The sequence below is a fragment of the Dysidea avara genome, chromosome 12 (assembly GCF_963678975.1).
Source record: "Dysidea avara chromosome 12, odDysAvar1.4, whole genome shotgun sequence".
NCBI classification, from domain to species: domain Eukaryota; kingdom Metazoa; phylum Porifera; class Demospongiae; order Dictyoceratida; family Dysideidae; genus Dysidea; species Dysidea avara.
In genome coordinates, this window is record NC_089283.1 from 20059322 (window position 1) to 20083441 (window position 24120).

A 24120-nucleotide genomic window follows, 5' to 3' on the forward strand; every position below is an offset into this window, starting at 1 on the left:
AGCATTTTTGGGAGGCCTCTATGAAACATTAACCCTACTACAATGTGTCACTTAATGTAGAGTAAATGATGAAAGACAGCTCCATAACAATACATGACCAAGTAAAACAAACAAACAAACAAACAAACAAAAAAAAGAATCAAAAAGGGGGGGAGGAGGGAGTTAAAGAAGATTACTGAGACTTTGGATCTCCAGACCTCTAGCCAAACTTTGTAACTACTGTGCTACTGTTGCCAGGTACCACCCTGCTTGATACTTGTTGGCATTGATAATTTGTGGTAGCTCTTGTTGAAACTGATGATTGGTGTCAAAGTGATAACATAATTTTGTAGCATATTCTTGTTCCCAGCTATCTAAGTGTAGCAGGAACCTTTACTTTGACATGTTGAAAAGGATTTCTGCTGTGATGAAATTGTTACTTAACAACACAGCTAACCTTAATGAACAATATAGCATTGTGAAGCTTATAACCTAAAGATAGAATTTCTTCTCATAATAAGAATCAATGGTACAGTTTAGGCTCATATGAAGGTTTCTTACCTGTACCTCACTCCCATAGGCTTCAATACACTTTAAAGGAATGAGCAATCACAATTATCAACCACCACATTTCTTATGTGCTATTACAGTATTCATCATAGATGTACACAATCATATGTGAAGAGAGTAGTAGGGATCAGAATTTCTCTCAATCTTAATTATTGTAAGCAGTGTGTATAATTAGGTGCTGTTTTAGCTAATTATTCCAATTTTTAAACTAGGGCTGGGACGAATATTTAAATTTACCTTTAAACGTTCACTAATAAAACGCTCAAACATTCACTTTCAAGTTACAGGTTTTCTTGTATTTATGCACATTCCCCTGAAGTTTTATCTTCTAGCCCTAAAGGTTACAGGTTAGGTGCTTAATAATAGGTTATTATTTTTTGATGGGTGATAATGGATGATGTTATATTGGCGCATGTGTCACGAAACTGTTAGAATAGGAATTACCTCGGGCAGGTGTTATTGATAAGGTTGTTAATTCAAAGCACTGTATAATCACGAGATAATAGCAGAGGAATCATACAAAGTGAGCGTTAATTGAACTTTACTGTGAAAGGTAGTCAAGGCGATAGCAATGAAGATAAGTGGCACATGCGCAAACCAAAAAGTAAGTCCCCACAATATGGTTGAACCAGCGATTAGTGCTACTGCTTAATATGGTTATTATTCATCAAAAATAGCAGCTGTCAGCCAATTAGTACTAATTTTTATGGCGGCATCAATGGGTGGTTATATTATCAAGGTCCTGTCGTGAAGACTTTGTGGGAAAACTGACGAGAGGCTGGTTAGTTATCGTATCTTTCAAGGATAATGGTGATTAGTTCCACTATGGAAATACCATGAGTCCACTACCATGCTGTTACAATTGGATAACAACTTATTTCATTTGTGAGGACCTAGAAATCACTAAGTAATAGCTTACTAATGCTGAATATCATGATGTGGCTTCCCATGAACCTGGTTTTTGATGAATAGTAATTAACAATTTCGCTGCTTAGTACCTGCATTTCTGTACAAGTGCTTCCCTTGTTGAATGTATTGCCACTTACAGTATTACTTGTAAATTAATATATCATGTAATTTTAGTGTGTTCTTCCTTGCAAAATGGTTAAAACAGAACTATAAACAAAGCACCTACAAAATTATTTATTGAGTAACCTGTAACCTTAATAAGTTTGTAAGCATTTGGAAAGTGCATAGCAGCAGTACTGAATGACGTGATTGATTGATTACAAATGCACATGTCCGCTATACTGCAATCGTGCATAAGAAGGACATTATCCATGTATTATCTATCACTTTATAAGGTGTTTTAAGGCTACAACTATGGTATCAAGCTAAACTGTGATGATTTAAAAGTGGACGTGGCACACGATGAGACAAACATCGATCGCGCAAGATGAATAAGCAGCTGCAATAAAGACAATGATGTTTATTTGTAATTCTTTTACAGACTATGAGTGTATTACAAAGCTTTGAGGGATACTTTTAAAATTCGAAGTTTACTTAACTTTTGAACCCACAAAACATTCGAAGGTTTGTCCCAGCCCTATTTTAAACCACATGAAACTAATTCAGGAACTTAATATCAGAAAACTTAAAAGGTAGTTTACAAACTGAGAAACTAAAGTACAATACTAACATAAAGTTGAGTATACTAGATCAGTTATAATGTAGGATTCTTAAGGAAAGGGAGTTGTTGAAAATTTAATGTTGCAAAGAAATGAAAGATGAGAGGAATGCCAATATTTTTATTAAAATTTAGAAGAATTAACAATTATGACAAATACAATGCTTTAAAGTGTAAAACAGAACTAACTGTGTGTTAAACTGTACTTGCATACATGTCTGAAATTGTAGCTTTGATTGCTTCTATTAGAGTAGTTACTTGACTGCTCTATTAGAGTATCTCTACAATTGTAAGAAATGTGAGGTGAACAGCAAAGGGCTGCAGAGGGTTTAATAACAATCAATGATTAGATTTGATTAGATTATCAATTTTTGTCAAAGACATGGGTACGCAAAAGGCACAGCCTGCAAACGTGCTCCCCATACAGAACATACAAGTACAAAAAACAAACACATAACAGTAACACAAAAACAAAACACAAAACAATAACATTAGAATACACGGATTGAAAAACAAAACAGTTACAAGATTATGCAAAAAGAAAACGACGAAGTGCAGTCCGGAACGCAACTGGATTAGTCAATTTTAGAATACGATGGGGAATGGTGTTCCATAGGAAGGGAGAGTTGATGAAAAAGGAAAAACGCCAGGAGTTAATAGTGGAGGATGGAATAAATAACGACATTGGATGAGATCTAGTGACGGTGGTAGAAAATTGAAAATACTTAGAAAATGGGATAGCAACTCTATTATGTAAAATATCATGAGTCAGACTGGTCGAAAAGTAAGATCTTCTGGTATGAAGAGTTGGTCAATGAAGTTCCTGTAGGCAAGAGTCTGAAGAATGATGGTTATATTAGTTGCATTCATACTGCTGAAAATGTAGTGGTATACAGGGTTGTTTACAAGTTACCAATAGGGCAATAATAGCTACTTATACTGAGCTTGCTAGACTGTTACTGAACTAAATTTAATAGGGGTTTCAACTGAAACCACAAAAACCTATCTCTTGTGAAATATAACTGAGATCAGTGGTATATCAGATTAATACAATCACTTACTTAGGGTGACTGCATTATTAGGATATCTTGATCTTCATGTACTAAGGAAACTCCTACCAGTGATGTTCATTTGTATTGTCTTTTGAGGTCCTCTTAGAGACCTTTGCAAAAATTATGAAATGCACAAATTGCGAAGGATGACTGTCTCTTCCTATTTCTATGCTTCTTTGTCAAGGTTTATCAATCTGCTATATATCCTCACATGTGAAATTTGATAGTGGGTTTTAGTTTATTCTGCAGCTTCTTTGATTAATTGTGGGTTTTGTTTTACTCCAGTCTACATTTTAAGACTAACACTACAATTACTAAAAGGACAGTCGTTACTTAGTGATCAAGCAACAAATTCTGTGAAATATTTTAACAGGTACACAAGTGCTTTAGTAGTGACACATAAAAGTGTGGATTTCTTTGTATTTTAATATTGATTTTCCAAAATCTGGTTACATTTCATCATTAGTATGGTAGGACTGTACAGTATGGATCATGAAGGTCTCACCGAAAATATCACCTTCACTTCAGCTAGGCAGGATTGTTTAGGCATAATCAAGCTCAAACATACCTTCAGAGTGACACCAAGTTTCTATTACACTTACTAACTGCCTCACTAACTAATGCCTTCAGCCAAGCATAACTGGACTATGGATAAGGCTACAGGTTTCATTTCTTTACTGTTTAACATTACTTCAGCCTGACACGTTACACTACAGCTACAGTACATACATCATGGACTTATCTTTGGCCTCCTTTGTGCCCCATTTCAGCTCCACTACCACATAGGTGATGATTTGTGGTAACACATTATGACTACAGTACTGGTTATTGTACACAATTTCCATATTGAGCAGAGTGTGCCTGATTTACATTGATTGTGCAACATCCTTGGTAGGCCTCTAGGTAACACTAAACCTACCACAATACGTGAAATAATCACTTAACCCTTAAACGCGCATAAGCCTATATATAGGCAGAGTACGCATGCCCTGGAAAACGCATAAGCCTATATATAGGCTTTTACGCAAGACTGTAAACAAAGCGCTGTAACTTTCGAAGCATTAATAGTATGGTTTTGTAATTTGTGCCATTCTACTCGTGATGCAATAAGCATTAAAATGATACCTATGGGGTTTACTCTATGACCGAAGTATAAGAACTAAAACTCACCGTGAAAATAGTTCTTAACAAAGAACTACAAAAATGTGCTATATACCTTTAGAAAACTCCTTGCCAGTTGGTCCGAATCACTGTAAACAGGTATTAGTCGAATCACCATTCAATGGCGAATCAGGCCATATACAGCCCACGCGATTAAACCCACAATCAATACGACAGGCAAGACAAAGAATGTGCTATTACAATAAAGTGAGACATTATTCTTCTTCGCTTTATAACAAGTAAGCCTTTGTTGTTACAGTGGTTATTTAGCCTCCCCAAGTAGGCCAATGAATAAGCTTTCTATTGATATCTCGTTTTAGGCTAATAGAGTTAGGAGAGGCTATCTTGCCTCACCATATAAGTTTGCTTTGTCTAAACAAGTATCCTTAAAAGTTACGTGCGCATTTACGGCTTAATTCCTTAAACGTTTCGTGCGCGTTTAAGGGTTAAGGTACAACGATGAAAGACAGCTCCACAACTAAGGCTATCAACACCAGTGGACCAAGTAAAACAAAATGAAAAAAATAAGCACAAAAATTGAGGAACTCCAGACCATGTTTCGAAGAGGTTCAAAAATAAATTCGACGTTCTTCAAAAATAAATTCCCACAAGTAAAACTAATGTGCTTTCATGTGATTGAACAGCGTGTATTCACTCGTGTATTCTTATTGCTACTGCATCAACATCCAGTAAACTATACAGAATGACGGAATCCATGCTGTCTGCTGATCGAGCCGATTGCCTCGCCATTGGCTACTGTAGCTATTCCACTAATAACTCAGTCTTTTTCTTTCCAGTGTGCAAAAGTGGAGATTATTCCATCAGTAAGGCGAGCACACATAGACTTCACACATTTTGTAACGAATTTCTATTTGCTTGAAATCCACCTGTACTTCAAAATACGCATTCTTCAAAAATAAAATCTTTGAAGTTCAGATTTTACTGTTCCTATGAAAAATTTTTGTTCGAAAATAACCAGCTATGCAGTAGTCCATACCAGCCATCTAAGTGTAGCAGGAACCATTACTTTGACACATGTTGAAAAGGATTTCTGCTCTGATGAAAAATTGTTGCTTAACAACACAGATAATCTTCATGAACAATATACCATTGAGAAACTTACAACCTAAAGATACACAATTTCTTTCTCATAATAAGAATCAATGGTACAGTTTAGTCTCATATGAAGTTTCATACTTCACTCCATAGGCTTCAATACACTTTAAAGGACACCGGATAATGAGCAATCACAATTATCAACCACAACATTCCTTATGTGCTAATATAACATTCATCATAGATGTACACAACCATACATGAAGAGGGTGGGAGGGATTAGGATTTTTCTCAGTGTTAATTGGCTTCATTATTGTAAGCAGTGTGTATAATTTGGTGCTGTTTTAGCTTAAGTGTTCCAATTTTTAAACTACGTGAAAGCTAGGCACCAGCCTATTATGCTTGCATAATTCTGAACATAACACGTAGGTGCCTAAAAGCATCGAGTATAATGCTAGCATAATGGGTTGGAACATTTCACTATACTAAGACTTCTTACCTGTTAAATTGGCATGTCAGAGAATAAGATCAATATGCTCAATATGGAATTGATCTAGTGCCTCTAGATTAATTTTTAAAAGCGCTTATACATGAGCATAGATACTTACTTGGATACTAACGTATAGTAAAAAACTTTGGTGGTAAAAAAAACTTGGCAAATTTGGTGAATAGCATTACAATCACCAAAGTTTTTTCCGCCAATTATTTTTAGCAGTCACATGAGCAGATTAGCCATGTTGAAAGGATGGGTATCGAAGTACTGAAGATTTCCAAATCTTTGCAACACAAAAGCGCAATGCGTTCACATGCACGCCTATCACGTGAAATTTAAAATTCCTATAACACGCCATGCAACCAGTGAAACACTAACACACAAGTATAAAATCTATCAACAAGCAACTTGGTTGAATCACAACCGTTGGTCCGGTCTAAAGGGTCTAAACCGTCGATTGGGTAAGAGGCAGGAAGTGATGTACTGGATGACGTTTTTCCACTTTGTGTTGCAAAGATTTGGAAATCCTCAGTATCGTGACGGTATCGTGAGTATTTCTCCAAGCATTCCCTTCAATTATCGCGAGGTTCATTGTCCCACAAGAGTTCATGAAAATCCACACATTGCTCTCGACTTTTAGAACCAGCGAACGATGCTTACACTTGTACGGTAGCTACCACTCGAATGCAACATCGTCAAGTGCAAGCAATTAAAAGTATCGATAATTAAGGGGTATGGCAGCCGTTTCCATTGTGAGTCGTTAACCTTCAATACGAGGGATAAAGACTCATGATCAAAACGGCCTCCACATCCCTTAATTGGTGAGTTGTTAATCACTCACACTCATGTGTAGCGATGTTGTATTCAAGCAGTACAGTACCTGGTAGCTAAAAAATTTCAGGTGAAGCCCCATTCCCCAAAGTTTTTTTTTCCGTCAATCTTGCAATAGTGGGTTTTCATCAAATTTTTTAATGCCAAAGTTTGTTACTATACGGTAAGTCAAAAGCCTATTTTATTATTGCTGGTAGTAGTTCTACCTCTGCTAGTGTAGTACAGCAGATTTATGACTTGTCGCTGTCGTCCAGTGATAGTTACAGTGACACTGAAATACCTAGTTCTGTTTCTGGCAGTGTCAGTAGTTTGGCTTCAAGTTTGGCAGCACTGTCTACTAAAGTACTTGTACACGTAACAGTGACACTTCGACATCAGCTATCTTCAGCCAGCCAAGATCATTGCTGTCTGTTTTACAAAGACTGACTAGTTCAGATTTGTGTAGGAAGAAGGTGGTGAGAAAAAACCCACCAAAAAAAGCAAAACTAACTTGTAGTAATGACCCCAAGTCAATTAAACCAAATCAGAGATGTACAGAGTTTCCAAATGAATCATTGTCTGTGTCTGGTGGAAAATTGTTTTGCACTGCTTGGTGGGAAGAGCTATCCCTGAAACATAGTATTATATATGTACAATCAGTCAAGCACAAAAATAGTAAAGAAGCTCATGCTAAGAAAAAAATCACAAGACAACACTGTTATAGAGTCACAAAGAGCATATGAGAGTGAAATACATCCACAAGGTGAGACCTCAGTCACCTTACTCGAGGACCAAAAGCTATATTGTGTAAAAGTCACAAAATCTTTTCTGAAAGCTGGAATTCCTTTGTCAAAATAAAGATTGTATGTGAGTTGCTAGAGGAGCATGACTATTAATGAGGAATGTATGACCTTTTGCCTTTTATTCATAGTCAAATACAAGAAGAAATCAAAACATAATTGAACGGAAAAAACATATCAGTGATCTTTGATGGTACTACCAGGCATTGGCTGTACTGCTACGTTACATATTTGATGGTAGTATTAACTAAACGCCAAATACTAGTGTAAACAATGACAGGTGAGGATATGGCATGTGAACTGATCAGTATTTTGCAAGTAAATTATGAGATAAATTCAGTGAAACTGTTAGCATGCATGCATGACCGAGCAGCTACACTACACGGACTGTTAAAGTCATTTTCCCAATGGCTGTTGATATCGGTTGCTACTCTCATACTAGTTGGAGAGAAATTTGACCAGCCTGTGTAAGATGAGTTTATCAGATTATGGATCAGTCTTTTTCCCATAGATCTTGTGTACAAATGGAATGAAGGACCAGGACAGGTAGGACAATGAAAAGCTTTAGTTCTACTAGATGGTGAAGCAAATAAGAAGTGCTTCATAATATATTTTGCTTTATTTGGAGATGTGCTTCCTTTTGTAAACTGTGACATCACCTGTCACACACAGTTACAGATACTTGCTGATACAAGTACATCAGAATTTCTCAAAGTTTAGTTTACATCTGTCATTGATGAAGGTGAGCCTTTTGTTAAGGCTACTTACAAGCTAGAGGGTGACGATGCTCTAGCATTCACATGCTATGAGATCTATAGTTCACTGGAAGCCAGTGTAAGATTACAACACTATCCTAATCTCAATGCAGTAGCTACCAAGCTTTGTGGAACATCTACTACACTTTATAGCAAATTGGTACAGCATGGAATAGTCCGTGTTTAGCCAGGGTTACTGTATTTCCAATCTAAGTTTTCAAATGAGTTGTCGAATAGTTTAGGTGCACTCAAAGCTGTTTGCTTGTTTGCGCCATCTAAAATACAAGAGATGAAGCCTGATGTTGCTCACATTAATTTGTTAACATTCCTAAATGATCAGATGCTGGAGAACCTAAAACTGGAATTTCTAGATTATTTAGCCAAACTTTCTGATGTCTCCTCTGATGGAACAGTTATTGATTGACACAACAATGACTTCCCGCATTGGTCATCTGCTGCTCAGATGACAGCTTTAGTACTATAGCCATCTTCTGCAGCTGTAGACAGAGTTTTTCGACATTTAAAGCATCTTTTGGTCCCCATCAAGATAATGCCTTGCAAGAATCATCGTTAATGCTACAGTACAACCACAACTAGTAGTTAACTCTCATTATACACGTCAAGTTGTACCTGTGTGTTGTTAGTGTGTGCTGCATATGGCTAATTATGATCAAAGGAATTTTTGTGTTTAGGTCGATATAGTTTGTATAACATAATAAAGACTGGTCATCTCTGACCATTGCTCAGCTCACATGAAATGTGAACTTATATAATCCTGAGTATTTTAGGTGATTTTCACGAGCACTGCAGCATAGCATAATGGGCTGATAATAGGCAGGTGACCAGGGTTAATCTAGGGGGGGGGGGGACACAGCCCCCCCCCCAGGTTAGCTACTGCCCCCCTATGTTTATACCTAAAGCCTTGAGAAATGGAAAGGTTTAATTGATCCCAAAGTTGTATAATCCAATGGTCAATATTCAATGGCATCACAGTAAAATTTCACCAAAATTGAGTATATTTACACCTAAATTTTCAAAATTTTCCTGGGGAAGCATGCCCCCAGACCCCTTAGAATCCAAGCAACTTACTTCGCCCCCTCTAGGTTAATATTCTGGGTTGATCCCTGGTGACTAGTGAAAGCAATTCAAGAACTTAATATCAGAAAACATAAAAAGGTAGTTTACAAACTGAGAAACTAAAGTACAATACTAACGTAAAAGTTGAGTATACTAGGAAAGGAGGTTTAATGTTATATGGCTATATAAGAAAGTGAAAGATGACAGGAATACCAATATTTATAAATTTTTGAGAATGTAGAAGAGTTAACAATTACAACAAATGCAATGCTTTAAACAGAACTAACTGTGTGTTAAACTGTACTTGCATACATGTCTGAAATTGTAGCTTTGATTGCTTCTATTAGAGTAGTTACTTGACTGCTCTATTAGAGTATCTCTACCGTTGGCTATAACTTACACACCATACAGTACCATATAATCCTATAAAACTATATATCAATTTACTCGCTATAGAACAAGAAATTCGAATGCTGTTTACACAAGAATAACCACAAAGCCATTATATAACTTCAAAGTGCAAAGATCAGCTTAAGTGAAACCAAACGTGAAATTTCACAACTTTACAGCTAGGACTGTTTATAATAACACAATAAACATTGCTAACCTGTATACAGTTGAAGCAATGATCTCCAAGTCTGGTTTTCCAGCATTTGAGCAAGTGCGCATGCGCACACTGACATGAGGTCACTGTTTCAAGGCATCAAAAAGTAGCAACATGCCACTCCAGCCTATATAATCCTTCTCTGTACTGTTTCTCTTTATTAGTAGTGCCGTTATCACTTCGAAGGATCGTCTACAATGCTTGTCATTGACATTCCGAGATTGCATCATCGAGACCGGTTATCCCTGTTCCCGTTCACTTAAGGGCGTGGCCGCTACAGGATAAGCGCAGGAGCTACTAAAATGCTTGAGTGAAGTTACAGAGTTTTTAGAATCAGATGCTCTGGGTGTTTATACATCGAAACCGCCATATGGCGATTGTGGCAGTGAGTGGGTTAATACTATCAGATTTGTTGGACTGATTTAGTTAGGGTGGCTGCATTATTAGGATATTTGATCTTCTAAGTAAGGAAACTCCTACCAGTGATTTTCATTTGTATTGTCTTTTGAGGTCCTTTTAGACCTTTGCAAAAATTATGACAAATCTATATCTGTCAGCTTTTGTTTCTTACATACTTGTCAAGGTTTGGCAATCTATTATATACCCTCATATGTGAGATTTGATTGTGGGTTTTAGTTTATTCTACAGTTTCTTGTATTGTGGGTTTTAGTTTATTCTACAGTTTCTTTGATTGTGGGTTTTAGTTTATTCTACAGTTTCTTTGATTGTGGGTTTTAGTTTATTCACTCTACATTATGACTAAAACTACATTTACTACTGACAATATTTCAAGCAAATAACCTTTTCTAAGGATGGTCAAAGTTAGTAAATTGGAAGTGCAACTGGTTAGAAGTAGTTCAACTTTAAGTAATACTTTCAGTTTAATTAGACCTGACTCAAATATGCTCAAAATACTTTCAGGAATTTCACCTGTTATGCTCTTCAGTGTTCCCATTATACTTACAATATGTTCCACAGTTAGCAAATTATCTTGGAACATTTTAATCAGTGAATGCTTTTTAAGAGCATTTTCACTACAAAGTGACTGTTGTATTAGAGAGTATGTATAATGCATTTGAGAGCTCATGTAGTGTTTAGTTTCCACTGACTGCTCTATTAAGAAGTATCAATCTATTTTCATTTAAGCTCCATAGTTTGAAATATCCACCTAATACTATGCCGGTATAGCACTCCAGCCTATTATGTTGACACAGGTCTAGTGGCAATTCATATTCAGCTTAATGTCACATTTTACAACTCAAAATATTTATGGTCAAAATAAGGCATTCCAAGCTTCCAGTCAACTACACAATGATTAGAATCACAAGTCAGTAACTTGAATTACAGTAAATTTTGTGAAATATTTTATCAGGTGCGTGCTTTAGTGGTGACATGGATTTCTTTGTATTTCACATGTAATATTAAGATTGATTTTCAAAAATCTGGTCACATTTTGTAATGCTTATCATGCATGGTAGGACTATACTGCACGAATCATAAAGGTCTGGCCAAAAACGTGACTGTCTAAGCAAAAACCTGACTTGTTCATACAATTTTTGAATTTTTAAAATTTTTCTCAGCATTATCTGCAGTATCCAAGGAATAGATAACCAAACTTTCAGCCTTCTGTGGCGATTAGTTTCGGAATTATATTTCAGAAGGCTCAGTCTCACATATCAATGGTGTTAGGCCTGCTTTCCTAGAATTACAGCTAGTTCGTTATTAAAATATTAGGATACAAAGCACATGTTCTGTACATTCATTCTACGCACTTTACACATACCTATTGAGCGTTGGATAATCTCCCTCCGTACTATAACTCTTGATGGTACTAAGTGACAATTTTGCTCACAACTTCGCTTCTCATTCACCAGCATTTTTAATGACTGATTTAAGTGCAGGACATTATATTGGCAAAAACACATTTTATAATAAAGTTTATTGTTTTGGGATGCTATGCTGTAAGCAAGAGTTCATAATTTAGGTACTCTTGCTGTAAGCTATACCAGTAATCCATGTTTTATGCTTATATGAGCCGAGTCCCTTTTAAGATGTGTTTTGTGTCCACATTTTAGATATGTCCGAAGTGAAATACATGTTGAAATTTATTTTGAATTTTGTGCTCATGTTTTTGTACACTTTGAGTCACTATAGTATCCTTGAATGGCTTTTTACTATAAACATCAAATCTAGTTTGCTTTAATTTCTGTGATATGGGATTATTCTCCCACACTAACCATTGTGTGCTATTTTCTATAATGATGACTGGTGGTTGTGTGATCTACTGATGTAATGTAGTTGTAAAAACTAAAAACCACAATCACTTTGTGAATGCACTACTATATAAGTGAGTGAAACTTTACTAACAGTTTCACAGCCTTTGGTGAAATTGATGGATTATTCTGAATTTTTGGCAGGCTCCAATGAGCCTTGAATACACAATACAAGGATAATTCAAACTAGTCCCACAGTAGTGAGTGTTTTGTGACCCCTTTAATATGCCCACACTGTGTTACTTTATTGAACTATCTGTAATGCACATCGAGGAGTATTGTGTCAAATTGCAAAAAATAGTTCCAGTCTGACATTTTATATTTGGTACTTAGCCTAGAATTTGTGGTAATTGATTCTCAAAAGTTGAAATTTCACATTGTGGAGCCAATAAATTTTCATGGTTGCTGTGATCATTGCTGAGAACTTTTGCATCTATCACAAGAGGACACACTTCACTAGTTGTACTTACTATTAGCGGCACTCCTGTTTGAGGAATGTGCACGTGCATGACAAAAATGCATGTGTCTATATCCGTGTTTTAATGAGCCATTGTGTGGTGACAACAGTTCAGCAGGTGGAGTCAGAATAATAGATGGCCAATCACATGTTACTAATATGCCAGATGAATTGGACACCACAGGAGAACAAGAAGTGATCTGTAAGTGGTAATTACAGCAGATAGTACACAACGCAATGTGTTTCATGCCATATTTTGCATATTTTGAGATCCTTTATAAGGGATTCAACTGTGAAACCATTTGCTATATTCATAGTTAGCTAATAATACTGTAGGCTGTAATCACAATGCCTCAGAATGGATCTCTCCCCTGATGGACTTCTTTACCTTAGAGTTGGAAACGCAGCAGTTAGCATATTTTCTGTAACTGCACCTGCAAGTGTGGGTATGTATCTGAGAGAGAAATAAAAGCAGTTGACCACATGACAGCGTTGAAACCGGGTCGGGTCATCCGGGTCATTTGGGTCACATTTTCTCCAGGTCATCCGGGTCTGACCCGGTTTACAATTTATCCGGGTCTGACCCGGATTGGATCACGTGAGAAACGAAATTGTTCGTTTTACGACGTGGAACTTATAAATGCTATTACGTAGCTCTTTCGTGAGCCACGCCCACTTATCGCATTACCAACATATGCTCAGCCACGCCTATTTGTCAGTAAGTGCAGTATGTAGCACGAAACTGAGGGTATCTATGGTGAGGGGTAGCTATTGTCAGTAGGTGAAGACCTTTTTTTTTTTTTTTTTTGGTCTTCAACCTACAGCTAGGCTGAAGTTGCTCAACACGAATCGAACGCTCAAAATGTAGACTCGTTCGCTCGCCCGAGACTACCCGAAACACGTCTCGGCTTTAATTAATCCGGGTCACATCCGGGTCAAATCCGGGTCAGTGGGTCATCCGGGTCAGCAGTAGTGACCCAGTTTCAACGTTGCCACATGATACTGTCTCTGACAGTGACAACCACCCTAGTAACATGTTGCATATACAGGGTACATGGTGTAATGGCCTAGGTAAGGTGGAGCATTTTTAAAGTGCTTGGGTGCATGTTACCAACCTGTATATTGTCGCTTTGCTCAGGCTCCATAAATACAGTGTTAAAGTTGTACACTTTGTGATAAGTCTAAATATTAAACATACCGTACTGTTTAAATAGGGATCCCATAAAATGATGAGAGCCACCTAAAATGCCGTCTTTAAAATTAATAGAAACATTTTACATGATGAAAATCACCTTAATGGAATAGTATTAGTCCATCTAACATCAAATACAGCATTAAAATGGAGAATATGCTGCCAGATATAGAATTTAATAAAATTACTGAAACTCAAATTTTTGTCTGCCTGCCTGCCCGCCCACCCGCCTGCCTGACCACAGTCGCAAGAGTGGAGGCTAAATGAGGCAGTATACATACACCACAATAACACACTCAACAGTGGGATGTGCCTTTTGGAGTTCCAATGAGTTTGTGCCCTCTGCACCTGGTCTTCCCTTTTATCTTCAATCAGGGAGGTTGTCTTCTTCTTTATGCAATGAAACCGCATTGAGGCATTAATTTTCTGTATCAACACTTTCCTTTAGCAGCATATTTAGATGCTGCAAACTTATTTTAGCACTTACACTCGGTAGATACCTGTAACTTCACGATAGGTCCAATGCCACGCCTATTAATGTGATCTTAATTGATTAATAATGATCGAGCACCAAGACCACAATCTATCATGATGACACATCTTGTTATTATTGGCCTAATAGTATAATGTTAGCACTATGAAAATATGAAATAGTGACACACCTCTGGCTGACTCGAGATACTCTAATACAACAGTCACCCTAATAGAACAGTCACATGTTTATAGCTATAAGCTATAACAAAAATAGTATAAAATTATTAATTTAAGGAATTCCAAGTGATAAAAAGCAGTGAAAATTGATATGACTGATGGTATTACAGTATAGCTTGGTGGGAAACTCCCTACTTTGGCACTGAACTAAATGATTGTTATAACATACCAATGTATGGATTTTCTCACCGATTTATGCTGCAACGCCATCATTTATCTTTGGTTTCACACTTGGATTCCTACTTCACTTCTAATTAATAGTTAATATACCAGTCATTTAAACTCTAGTATGGAAATAAGAGTACAGGGTGTAACTGATCTACATTCGAGGTTTTTGGGAACGGATGGTCCGTTCCGTTCGGTTAAACACAGTCTGAAGATGTGTATTGGTCAAAACAATTTGTGGAACTTAAATTAGTTTATCAGAATACCATCACATTTGTTAGACTGTAGGCGACTGCTTTATTAGGATATTTTAATGTTCATAAGGAAACTCTTACCAGTGATGTTTTACAGTTTCATAAACTGTATTGGCTTTGAGGTCCTTATAGAGGACCTCAAAGACAATACAGGTCCAGGTCCAGAGTCCTCAGGTTTTTTCCACCTTTACAAAAATTATGGAAATGAAAAATAATATTTCTTAATTGCAAGTCAGTCAATTTCTTCTGTACCTTCACATGTGAGGTTTGACTATGGGTTTTAGTTTATTCTGAAGTTTTGATTGCAAGTTTCTTTGATTGTGGGTTTAGTTTACTCTGCAATTCGTGATATAGGTTTACTTTATTCCTGTTGCAACTGCAATACGGGAAAGAATGCACAAAGATGTGGTCTTGTGCTGTATCAGTCTCTCACCCAATCACTCGGTGCTATTTTTCCATATTGCACAAGCGTGGCAGTGCTTTACCTGGGATTTGCTTCTTTGCTCACAGTGTTCATTTGTAGATTCAAATCACATCAGTTTTGTATATACATAGTACAAGTTTGGTCATAAAACAAACAGATGACATTGTTTTGGCTACTTTTGGTGATTAAAATGTTACACACGTGTTTCCATACACAATACTATATTTTCCTTTCAGTGCTGTATGGAAATAAGTTTTCACCCACACAAGTTCTTCAAGACATTTTACAGTTGGCTAACTACAATTAATAAAAAGATAGTTGTTAAACTAGGCACACATCCACAACTGTCATGGACACATGGATGGCTTACTAGATTGTTTGCTAAACAACATGTGTGTCTGCCTACACAAACCTTTGTTAATTAAAAGCAGCCAGTATGTATGCTGTATAGACCATGTACAAACAAGTAAATTAAGAAATTGAATATCCCATAAAAGTTGTAAGGGGTGTGTCCCTCGAATGTGTTTGAAGTAAAGAACAGATTCAAGGCTTTGTTGATGGAATTTTTTGAAAGAAAACATCATAGACAAACTATATATCAGTTAAGTGTTGCTTGTAGTTTAAAGCTGTTTGTTTGAGGTAGTGTCTTGTATGACAAAGCAATTATGTTATTGTTATTTATAGTGCTTTACAGTGACCAGCACTGAAGGTCTGACAACAACATGTACTACAGCCTTAGGATTACCACTAAACCAATTGAGAGACTGAACACACTCCATCAATTACTAAAGCTTGTCTACCCTTAAGGCCAGCCCTGATTGAGAGATGTACTGAGCACATGCCCCAACTATCAATTAAAGCAAACTGGCTATTCTGCTTGCAATTAAGTAATATGTAACTGTAACTTATTACATTTCCAAAAAGTAAAGAGTAATATGTAATATATTACATTGACAAAGTAACTTTCCCAACACTGCTAGCATGAGTGGAATAGAGTGAAACCTACACCACAAATTCAGAATAAACTAAAACCCACAATCAAAGAAAGTGCAGAATAAATTAAAACTAACAATCAAAAAACTACAGAATAAAGTAAAACCCATAATCAAATCTCACTGAACATTAACCATTTTTGTTTTAAAAATGTTATGAAACTAAAACAAAAAAGTGTTCCTGCCTGGAATTGAACCAGGGACCTTGAGTGTGTTAAATTCATGTGATAACCACTACACTACAGGAATAGCACATTCAAATAAGCCAATATTTTGTGCCTTAAACTTTGATGTGTAGTGTGTAAGTGCACATGCTTGTGTACAAGAATTTGTGCTTCAGTTGTTGCTATATGGAAGAAATCAAGCCCACTTGGGACCTTCTGGTGTTTACTCTATAACAGGGGGAAGTCCCTTTATCTTTAATAACGTCTACTAGCTGTGACAAGGACACTGATAATGGAGGATGGACCATCATACAACACAACACAAATAACTCTATGAATTGGATAAGCTTCTCAAGATCTTGGGTTGATTATGAAAATGGTTTTGGTGACCTGAGAGCTGATTCCTGGTGGCCTCAAGGCTATACATGCTATGACACAAACTGGCCAATGGGAGATGAGAACAGCTATCCGTTATGCCAATAACAAGATGTAGACATACTTTCACTACCATCAGTGTCAGCTGCACCAGTGAAGAATATCCACTTAGTGGCTATATAAAGGAATTGCCTCACGTGATCTTTACAATCATCGCAAAGTTTAGTACATATGATAATGACAATGATAAAGCTCATTTTACATGTGCCATAACAAGCAAGCGTGGATGGTGGTACTATGTTTGTGATGCTATTAATCCTAATGAATGCCTACCTATGGGCAAACAAGGAAAAACCTGTCATGGTGGACATAGCAATGCTAGTAGTATAACTTTTAGTAAAACAGCATACAAAAAGCAATGTAGACAGAAAATAACTAGACATTGTCTGTTGCAGTAGTACGTATGTACGTATGTATATAATTTATGACTGGTGAGCAAATGGCAATTTGCAGATCAATCTTAGTGCATAATGATTGTAAAAAAAGAGAGGAAAAAAAGACTGTTCCTGCCTGGAAGTGAACCAGGGACCTTGAGTGTGTGAGACTCATGTGATAACCACTACACCACAGGAACTACACATGCAATTTAGAGACAAATTCAAGATATTTAAGTGGACAAGGCCATGAATAGTTACAGTGTAACTGAGTCTCATTGTCTAGTGTACATAAATACAAGGCACGTATCAAGAAACCAGGACATCTAACTCTGTAGTAACAAAACTTCAACATAGTCTCAAGGTGTCCCAAATGGTACATTCACTAGCTGTATACACAATGAATAAAGTTTGCCATTTCTCATAAAGAACAATATGATGTAATGGTGTGTCTTGAAAGCATTTAATAAGTAACTCGTCCGATTATATGTCACTATCCAACTGACATGTAATTGGTACAGTAAGTCAGATACAGTGGACACACCATACCAGTTTAGTACTACAATGAGTACACTACACTACTCACCATGTGATAAAGTAATAAGATCTTCCTCAGTGACCTCTTCACTGTCATCCTCACTATCTTCTGTCTTCTTCACCTGAACCATCCTCTGTAACATTGCAACAGTGTGAAGGATGGATCATTTGTATACATGTAGTGACTCTTTGAATAATAGACAGATTAAAACTTTGTGCCCCATAATTTGGAAGTGACTTTATACTATATGCCTCTCACATTGCATGCACACTACACACATGCAAGCACTTACATGAGCTTCCAAGTAGGTGCTTGACAACAATCCTGATGTAAGAGCTCTAAACCCTTTCTTCACCATTGGCAGGTAAATCTAACAACAGCTAAGGAGTTCACAAACACTACACACAAGTTACTATAGTAACACAAAAAGGATACACCAGTAACAGTCACATGATCTCCAGGACTAGTCTGTCTAGTCGCCTCTCCACTACAGTAGATGGTCATGGAACGTGGAATACTACCAACTGGCACCTGGTCATTCTAATGGGGTAGATTAAAATATGTAGTGCTTGAAAAAATTGGTTAGGCATTCAACATTTTCTGACCAAATTTGGTGCTTGCCTAAGCATACTGCATTTTGGTTGGACACAAGGTCCAATCACAATAAACTCAGAAAATGCACCAAAACAAAGTGCATAATATTATCTGGTGTACTCAAGTTCCATTCTTCTCCTCTAAGTGGATTTTCTTCTATAACTTCTTGCCCCCCCCCCCCAGGGGCGACTTGGGGGGGGGGGGGGGGGGGGGCTAAGGGGCCTGTAGCTTCCTTTCCTTATTAACTAATTTTTAGCCATCATAACCCAAATCCTTCTGTGTGTAATCAAAAGCAGACCTATTTCAGGAGCTACACATTACTAGCAACACAAATTATGTTTATGTAAGTATACCTATTGTTTAACACTGCTCCAGAGTTCTTTTTCCTCAAGAATTCTTCAAGAAATGTTTCAATTGTGGGTTGCATCTCCATAGTTACAAAAGTTTTAATTGTGGGTTTCGTTTTATTCTCTGCTATGGCTATAATAGGAGATCTTATGGTTCTATTTGTATCAGAGTGGATTCAAAATGTTAATTGGCTCTTTTGCTAACATCATACCAACTCTGCCATCACTAGCAAAAGTGTAGTCTTAGTAGTCAAAAGTGGCTATAACATAATTTTATTGAGCCACTGTAGTCTACTAAAGTTACAATCTGTACCAGGTACTTTCCCCATGATGGCTTTGCAGATGTAGTTAAGTTAATCTTGATTGTCCAGCAAAGTAACTGTCACAACAGCTATTTCGGAACTTATAATTACAAACACTTTAACCAAGAAGAATGCAATGCATACTGCAGCTACTAGTAGCTACATAAGTAGTCCATTCCATGGATCAGGTGCTTGTTAGCAATATGCTACTATATATAGTTGTTTTGGTGCTTAAGGCTACATAACAAAGTGTTTGATCTTTAAAAGCGTCAACATCACTTTATTTCTGAGACGGATTAAATTAGAAGATGCAAAAGAACTGATTCATTAACACTAATGTGTAATGTTTAACTACAGGTGAAAACATCATAATGTTGACATGAGAATCAGTCTTAAAAGCAAAATGGCATTCAGGGTCTGAAAAACTGCTGAAAATGCTCTCAAATTCAATCATCAGAGAGCCTAATTTCCTGGGGGAATACCCCCAGTTGGCATGCTGTAGTGTGCTTGAAACACTAATGTATGCCATAATTTGACTAGACACTAGATACTTGTTCATGAATTACCCATGTCCCCACCCAGCTTAGCCACCCCTTTGAAAAAATCCTAGTTCCCTCCCCCCCACCCCAAGCAGTATCTCCTAAATCTGCCTATGGTCACTGATTTTAAATATTCCATTATTCTATATTCTTCCATTACTTTCTGGCTATCCTTGTATACTGACAAGCTATCTTGAAACAGTGTCAGCAGTGCTTAGGTGTTCTCTTTCATCTTCCATAAATTTTTATTGGCAGTATTATTTCTTTGTATTGGCTTTGTGTGTGTGTGCATGTTATTTCTCTGTGTTTTGTACTCTTCTCCACACAGGGCTCCACTGAAAATCAGTATTTGAGTACTGTGGACCTCCTGTTTTTAAAAATTACAATCGATTACAGCAGCAGCAGTTCAGCTACAAAACAAGTCACTGTGCTTGTAGAGATTTCAACTATGTTACTAGTCATCTTTGTAGAGTGTTCATCTACATTACAAGCAAGTGAAGCAACCCAGTGGAACTAAGTTAAGTTACCACTCAAATCCATCCTGTAGACAACATAACAAGTCACCCTGTAGAGTTCAGCTACAAGCAAATCACTCTATTGAGAGTTCAGAAATGTTTCAAGTGATCTTGTCCTGTACAGAGTTCAGCTACTCGAGCTTGTATAGCATTTCAGCAATGTGACAAGTCATTGAGGAAAGTCCAGCTACATAACACTCTGTACAGGGTTGAATTACACAATCATGTCAGAAACTACATAGAACCTACACCCCGTACTCTTGTTCTGTTTACTTAAACTTTGATATAGTAAAAATAATTTGCATTTCTGGGTGTCTGGGGCTTATATCTAATCTACTCAGTGACAATAGACTCATATGTCACTCCAAGAGAGCCAACCATGAAGGAAAAACAACCAGCTAGGCCAAAAAGCCCTATTGGCAGGAACTCTCAGCAATAACCCCGGCAGTACAAACACACAAACATGATGAAAAGTGCTGCACAACATCCAAGACATGTAACTTATATCACAGCCCAACAGCCACTTAACAAGATACATCATAAATAACAAGATATACATGTATGAAAATAATACATCAACACAACAATACACATTGAATAATACAGGTATAATATTTCATAACATATAGGATGATATACAAGTGTTCTGTGTATCACTAGGTCTATACGAAGGTTATCATGGTACGGGATAAGTTGATCTACCAAACATTCAGCCATTCATACTCACTCAGACATTCCTCAAACTGATCAGGAGTGAAACCTTTAGCTAGGATACACTGTCGAGTATCATCAAACCTAACCAGAAATAAAGGAAGACAAGAATATAGTACAATAACTCTTCTATGCCCCTTGCAGTACTAGAATAACAGTCAGCCATTGGTCAGACTGATTTAAACACTTGAATGACCAAAACCTATTCTGGTTAGACATATTTACATTTTCAATATGGAATTAATGAAGTATGAAACTTGCTGCCTTCTAAAAATGGCTGACTGACCCCTTTTTCTAGCAGAGAACTTGGTGAACCAAAACTTTCTTAAAAATGTGGTGTCTAAGCTAAATTTTCCTGTACAACTACAAGTGTTTAGTGCTATAGTTCCTCTACTAAGATACCATACAAGTTTCTCTCCATACTACAAAAGTTATAGTGTGTTCTCACCTGACTGTGTCGGGTCCAACCATCTCCCTGATTGTTGTAATAGAAAGGTTTTCACAGAGCAACTTTAATGACTGATTTCAAGCGGACTGACAAATTGTACAACAATATGCTCTTTTATAGACTACAATTCTAGAAGTCTGGAGATAGTTCCAGAATAAGAACAATAAACAACATAATAATTAGCTGTAGTCTAATTACACAATAATTAGTCAATTCAACAGTTAAAAGTCAATTTACTCTACAACACTGATAATACCATATATGGCATCAATGAGTTTAACATTCCTGTAAAGCAGGGATAACAAACCAGTAATTACAAACACACTCTCCTTACTGAAAATATCTTTACCAGAAGTGTATTCAGTAAAGGGTTGGTATTGGTGTGCACACCAAGATGTTCTGATTACTAGGACAGTTTATATGCTAAAGAGGACTTCAGGAATTGGGACCTTATTAACCAAGAGCCTGGATTGTGTATGTGTCTGGTTTCAGGAAGTTTTTAATAACTGTGATTCCAGACTGAGAAGTGTGTATAGTTCAGCTGGGGTGAATGTTAACTCAGTCTCTTGATTGCTCAGTGGCCTATAGCTGCATAGATCTATAGCTTAAACTAGCTAGCAACAAATCAGTAAAAATCACTCCACAACATTGTTTCATAGTTGAATCTTACTAATCCAGAAAATTTTGAAACAAAACTGCACTTGTAATCAATAAAATGATAATTATTTTTAGAGGTGCTTAACACGCTTAAAGGTCATAATGGAATTTTCAGCGATTTGAAAGGCAATAGTATGAAGTTTGGCCAGTAGAAAAAGTCCCAATGTAATACACTATGTATAACTGTTGGTGATTTTATCACCCACATGAATCATAAATGAACACTTCACCCACATGCACTACTTTCAGAGGAGGTTTCAGCTGAAACCATTGCAACCCCCTGTATCCGCCACTGCACATTAACAGGTTCCAGTATATACACTAGTTCTATACAATGAACAGTACATGTACAGGTTGTCTTACTGAGAACTAGTATCATCTTCATACAGTGACTGTTTGGACATCTCCATCAGACGTAATGCTTCATTGATGTCTTCCTTCTCTACCATGCAGCTGAGCCTGTCAGTAAAGAATCATCAAAATATAAAAACACTTCACTACACATCTACTGCTACAAGCAAGATAGTAACATTTTTGTTTTGTGAGACAACATGCTTTTTAGTTTTGACATTACTGAAGTATGCTTCAATTTGGGTGTATGTGTGTCAATGCTGTTTAGATGTTTGACTGGAGAAAGACATTTTAGTTGAGCAATTAAAGATGATGGCATAGGGAAGTCAATTCAGGAACACACACATATACACTACATGTGAGCACACACACACACACACACACACACACACACACACACACACACACACACACACACACACACACACACGCACAGATTTGAAGCACTTTGTTACCTACATTACACACCAGTGTAGTCGATAATCTCAGCAAGGCTAGTAGTGTTCTAGCTGAAGTGAATGTTTGGTTAGTTTGTGTCCTAGCATCTCTCCTCATCTCTACATAAGCTCCCACAATGTAGTCTGTGAGACCCTCCGGTATAACTGGCTGTTTCCTCTTGCACTCTGCAATGTATTGGCTAAGAGGAAATAAAATAATTTTAACAACTAAAGCATTCACTCTGTGGTAATGAATATTAATTTACATGGATTTTGCAGCATCCTTGGGAGGCCTCTATGCAACATTAAACCTACTACAATGTGTCACTTAATGTAGAGTAAATGATGAAAGACAGCTCCATAACAATACATGGCCAAGTAAAACAAACAAAAAAAAAGAATCAAAAAAGGGGGGAGGAGGGAGTTAAAGAAGATTACTGAGACTTTGGATCTCCAGACCTCTAGCCAAAGTTTGTAACTACTGTGCTACTGTTGCCATGCAGGTACCTGCTTGATACTTGTTGGCATTGATAATTTGTGGTAGCTCTTGTTGAAACTGATGATTGGTGTCAAAGTGATAACATAATTTTGTAGCATATTCTTGTTCCCAGCCATCTAAGTGTAGCAGGAAGCTTTACTTTGACATGTTGAAAAGGATTTCTGCTGTGATGAAATTGTTGCTTAACAACACAGCTAACCTTAATGAACAATATAGCATTGTGAAGCTTATAACCTAAAGACACAATTTCTTCTCATAATAAGAATCAATGGTACAGTTTAGGCTCATATGAAGGTTTCTTACCTGTCACTCCCATAGGCTTCAATACACTTTAAAGGAATGAGCAATCACAATTATCAACCACCACATTTCTTATGTGCTATTACAGTATTCATCATAGATGTACACAATCATATGTGAAGAGAGTGGTAGGGATCAGAATTTCTCTCAATGTTAATTCTTGTAAGCAGTGTGAATAATTAGGTGCTGTTTTAGCTAATTATTCCATTTTTTAAACTAGGGCTGGGACGAATATTTAAATTTACCTTTAAACATTCACTAATAAAATGTTCAAACATTCACTTTCAAGTTACAGGTTTTCTTGTATTTATGCACACCCTTCTTAAGTTTTATATTCTAGTCCTATTTAAGGTTACGGGTTAGGCGCTTAATAATAGGTTATCATTTTTTGATGGGTGATAATGGATGATGTTATATTGGCGCATGTGTCACGAAACTGTTAGAATAGGAATTACCT

The 24120-nt window shown here is 36.9% G+C and overlaps 2 protein-coding genes and 2 non-coding genes across 9 annotated transcripts in view; all 4 read right to left on the bottom strand.

Moving 5' to 3' along the window:
* Positions 1 to 18989, bottom strand: part of LOC136240100 (DNA replication licensing factor mcm7-like) — a 99164-nt gene extending 80175 nt beyond the window's left edge. The window contains exons 1-4 of the mRNA XM_066030948.1: positions 18911 to 18989; positions 18399 to 18503; positions 18256 to 18333; positions 18012 to 18096 (exon numbers count right to left, since the gene is read on the bottom strand). Coding sequence (XP_065887020.1) covers positions 18012 to 18096; positions 18256 to 18333; positions 18399 to 18467 — 232 coding nt within the window. The 5' untranslated portion in view covers positions 18468 to 18503; positions 18911 to 18989. The remainder of the gene's footprint in view (positions 1 to 18011; positions 18097 to 18255; positions 18334 to 18398; positions 18504 to 18910) is intronic.
* Positions 16629 to 16701, bottom strand: Trnav-aac (transfer RNA valine (anticodon AAC)). The gene has a single exon. It is a non-coding gene; the product is annotated as a tRNA-Val (tRNA).
* On the bottom strand, positions 17553 to 17625 carry Trnav-cac (transfer RNA valine (anticodon CAC)). The gene has a single exon. It is a non-coding gene; the product is annotated as a tRNA-Val (tRNA).
* Positions 18990 to 20793: 1804 nt separating the features above from the next.
* LOC136240103 (DNA replication licensing factor mcm7-like) overlaps positions 20794 to 24120 on the bottom strand; it is a 105604-nt gene continuing 102277 nt past the window's right edge. For 2 of the 6 annotated variants that reach the window (XR_010693653.1, XR_010693656.1), the window contains exons 5-8: positions 22887 to 23064; positions 22440 to 22535; positions 21420 to 21556; positions 20794 to 21055 (exon numbers count right to left, since the gene is read on the bottom strand). The gene's annotated coding sequence lies outside the window, so the exon portion shown is untranslated. Of the gene's footprint in view, positions 21056 to 21419; positions 21705 to 22439; positions 22536 to 22882; positions 23065 to 24120 lie in introns of all 6 variants that reach the window. The other 4 variants (XM_066030953.1, XM_066030955.1, XR_010693655.1 and 1 more) reach the window with 3 other exon arrangements.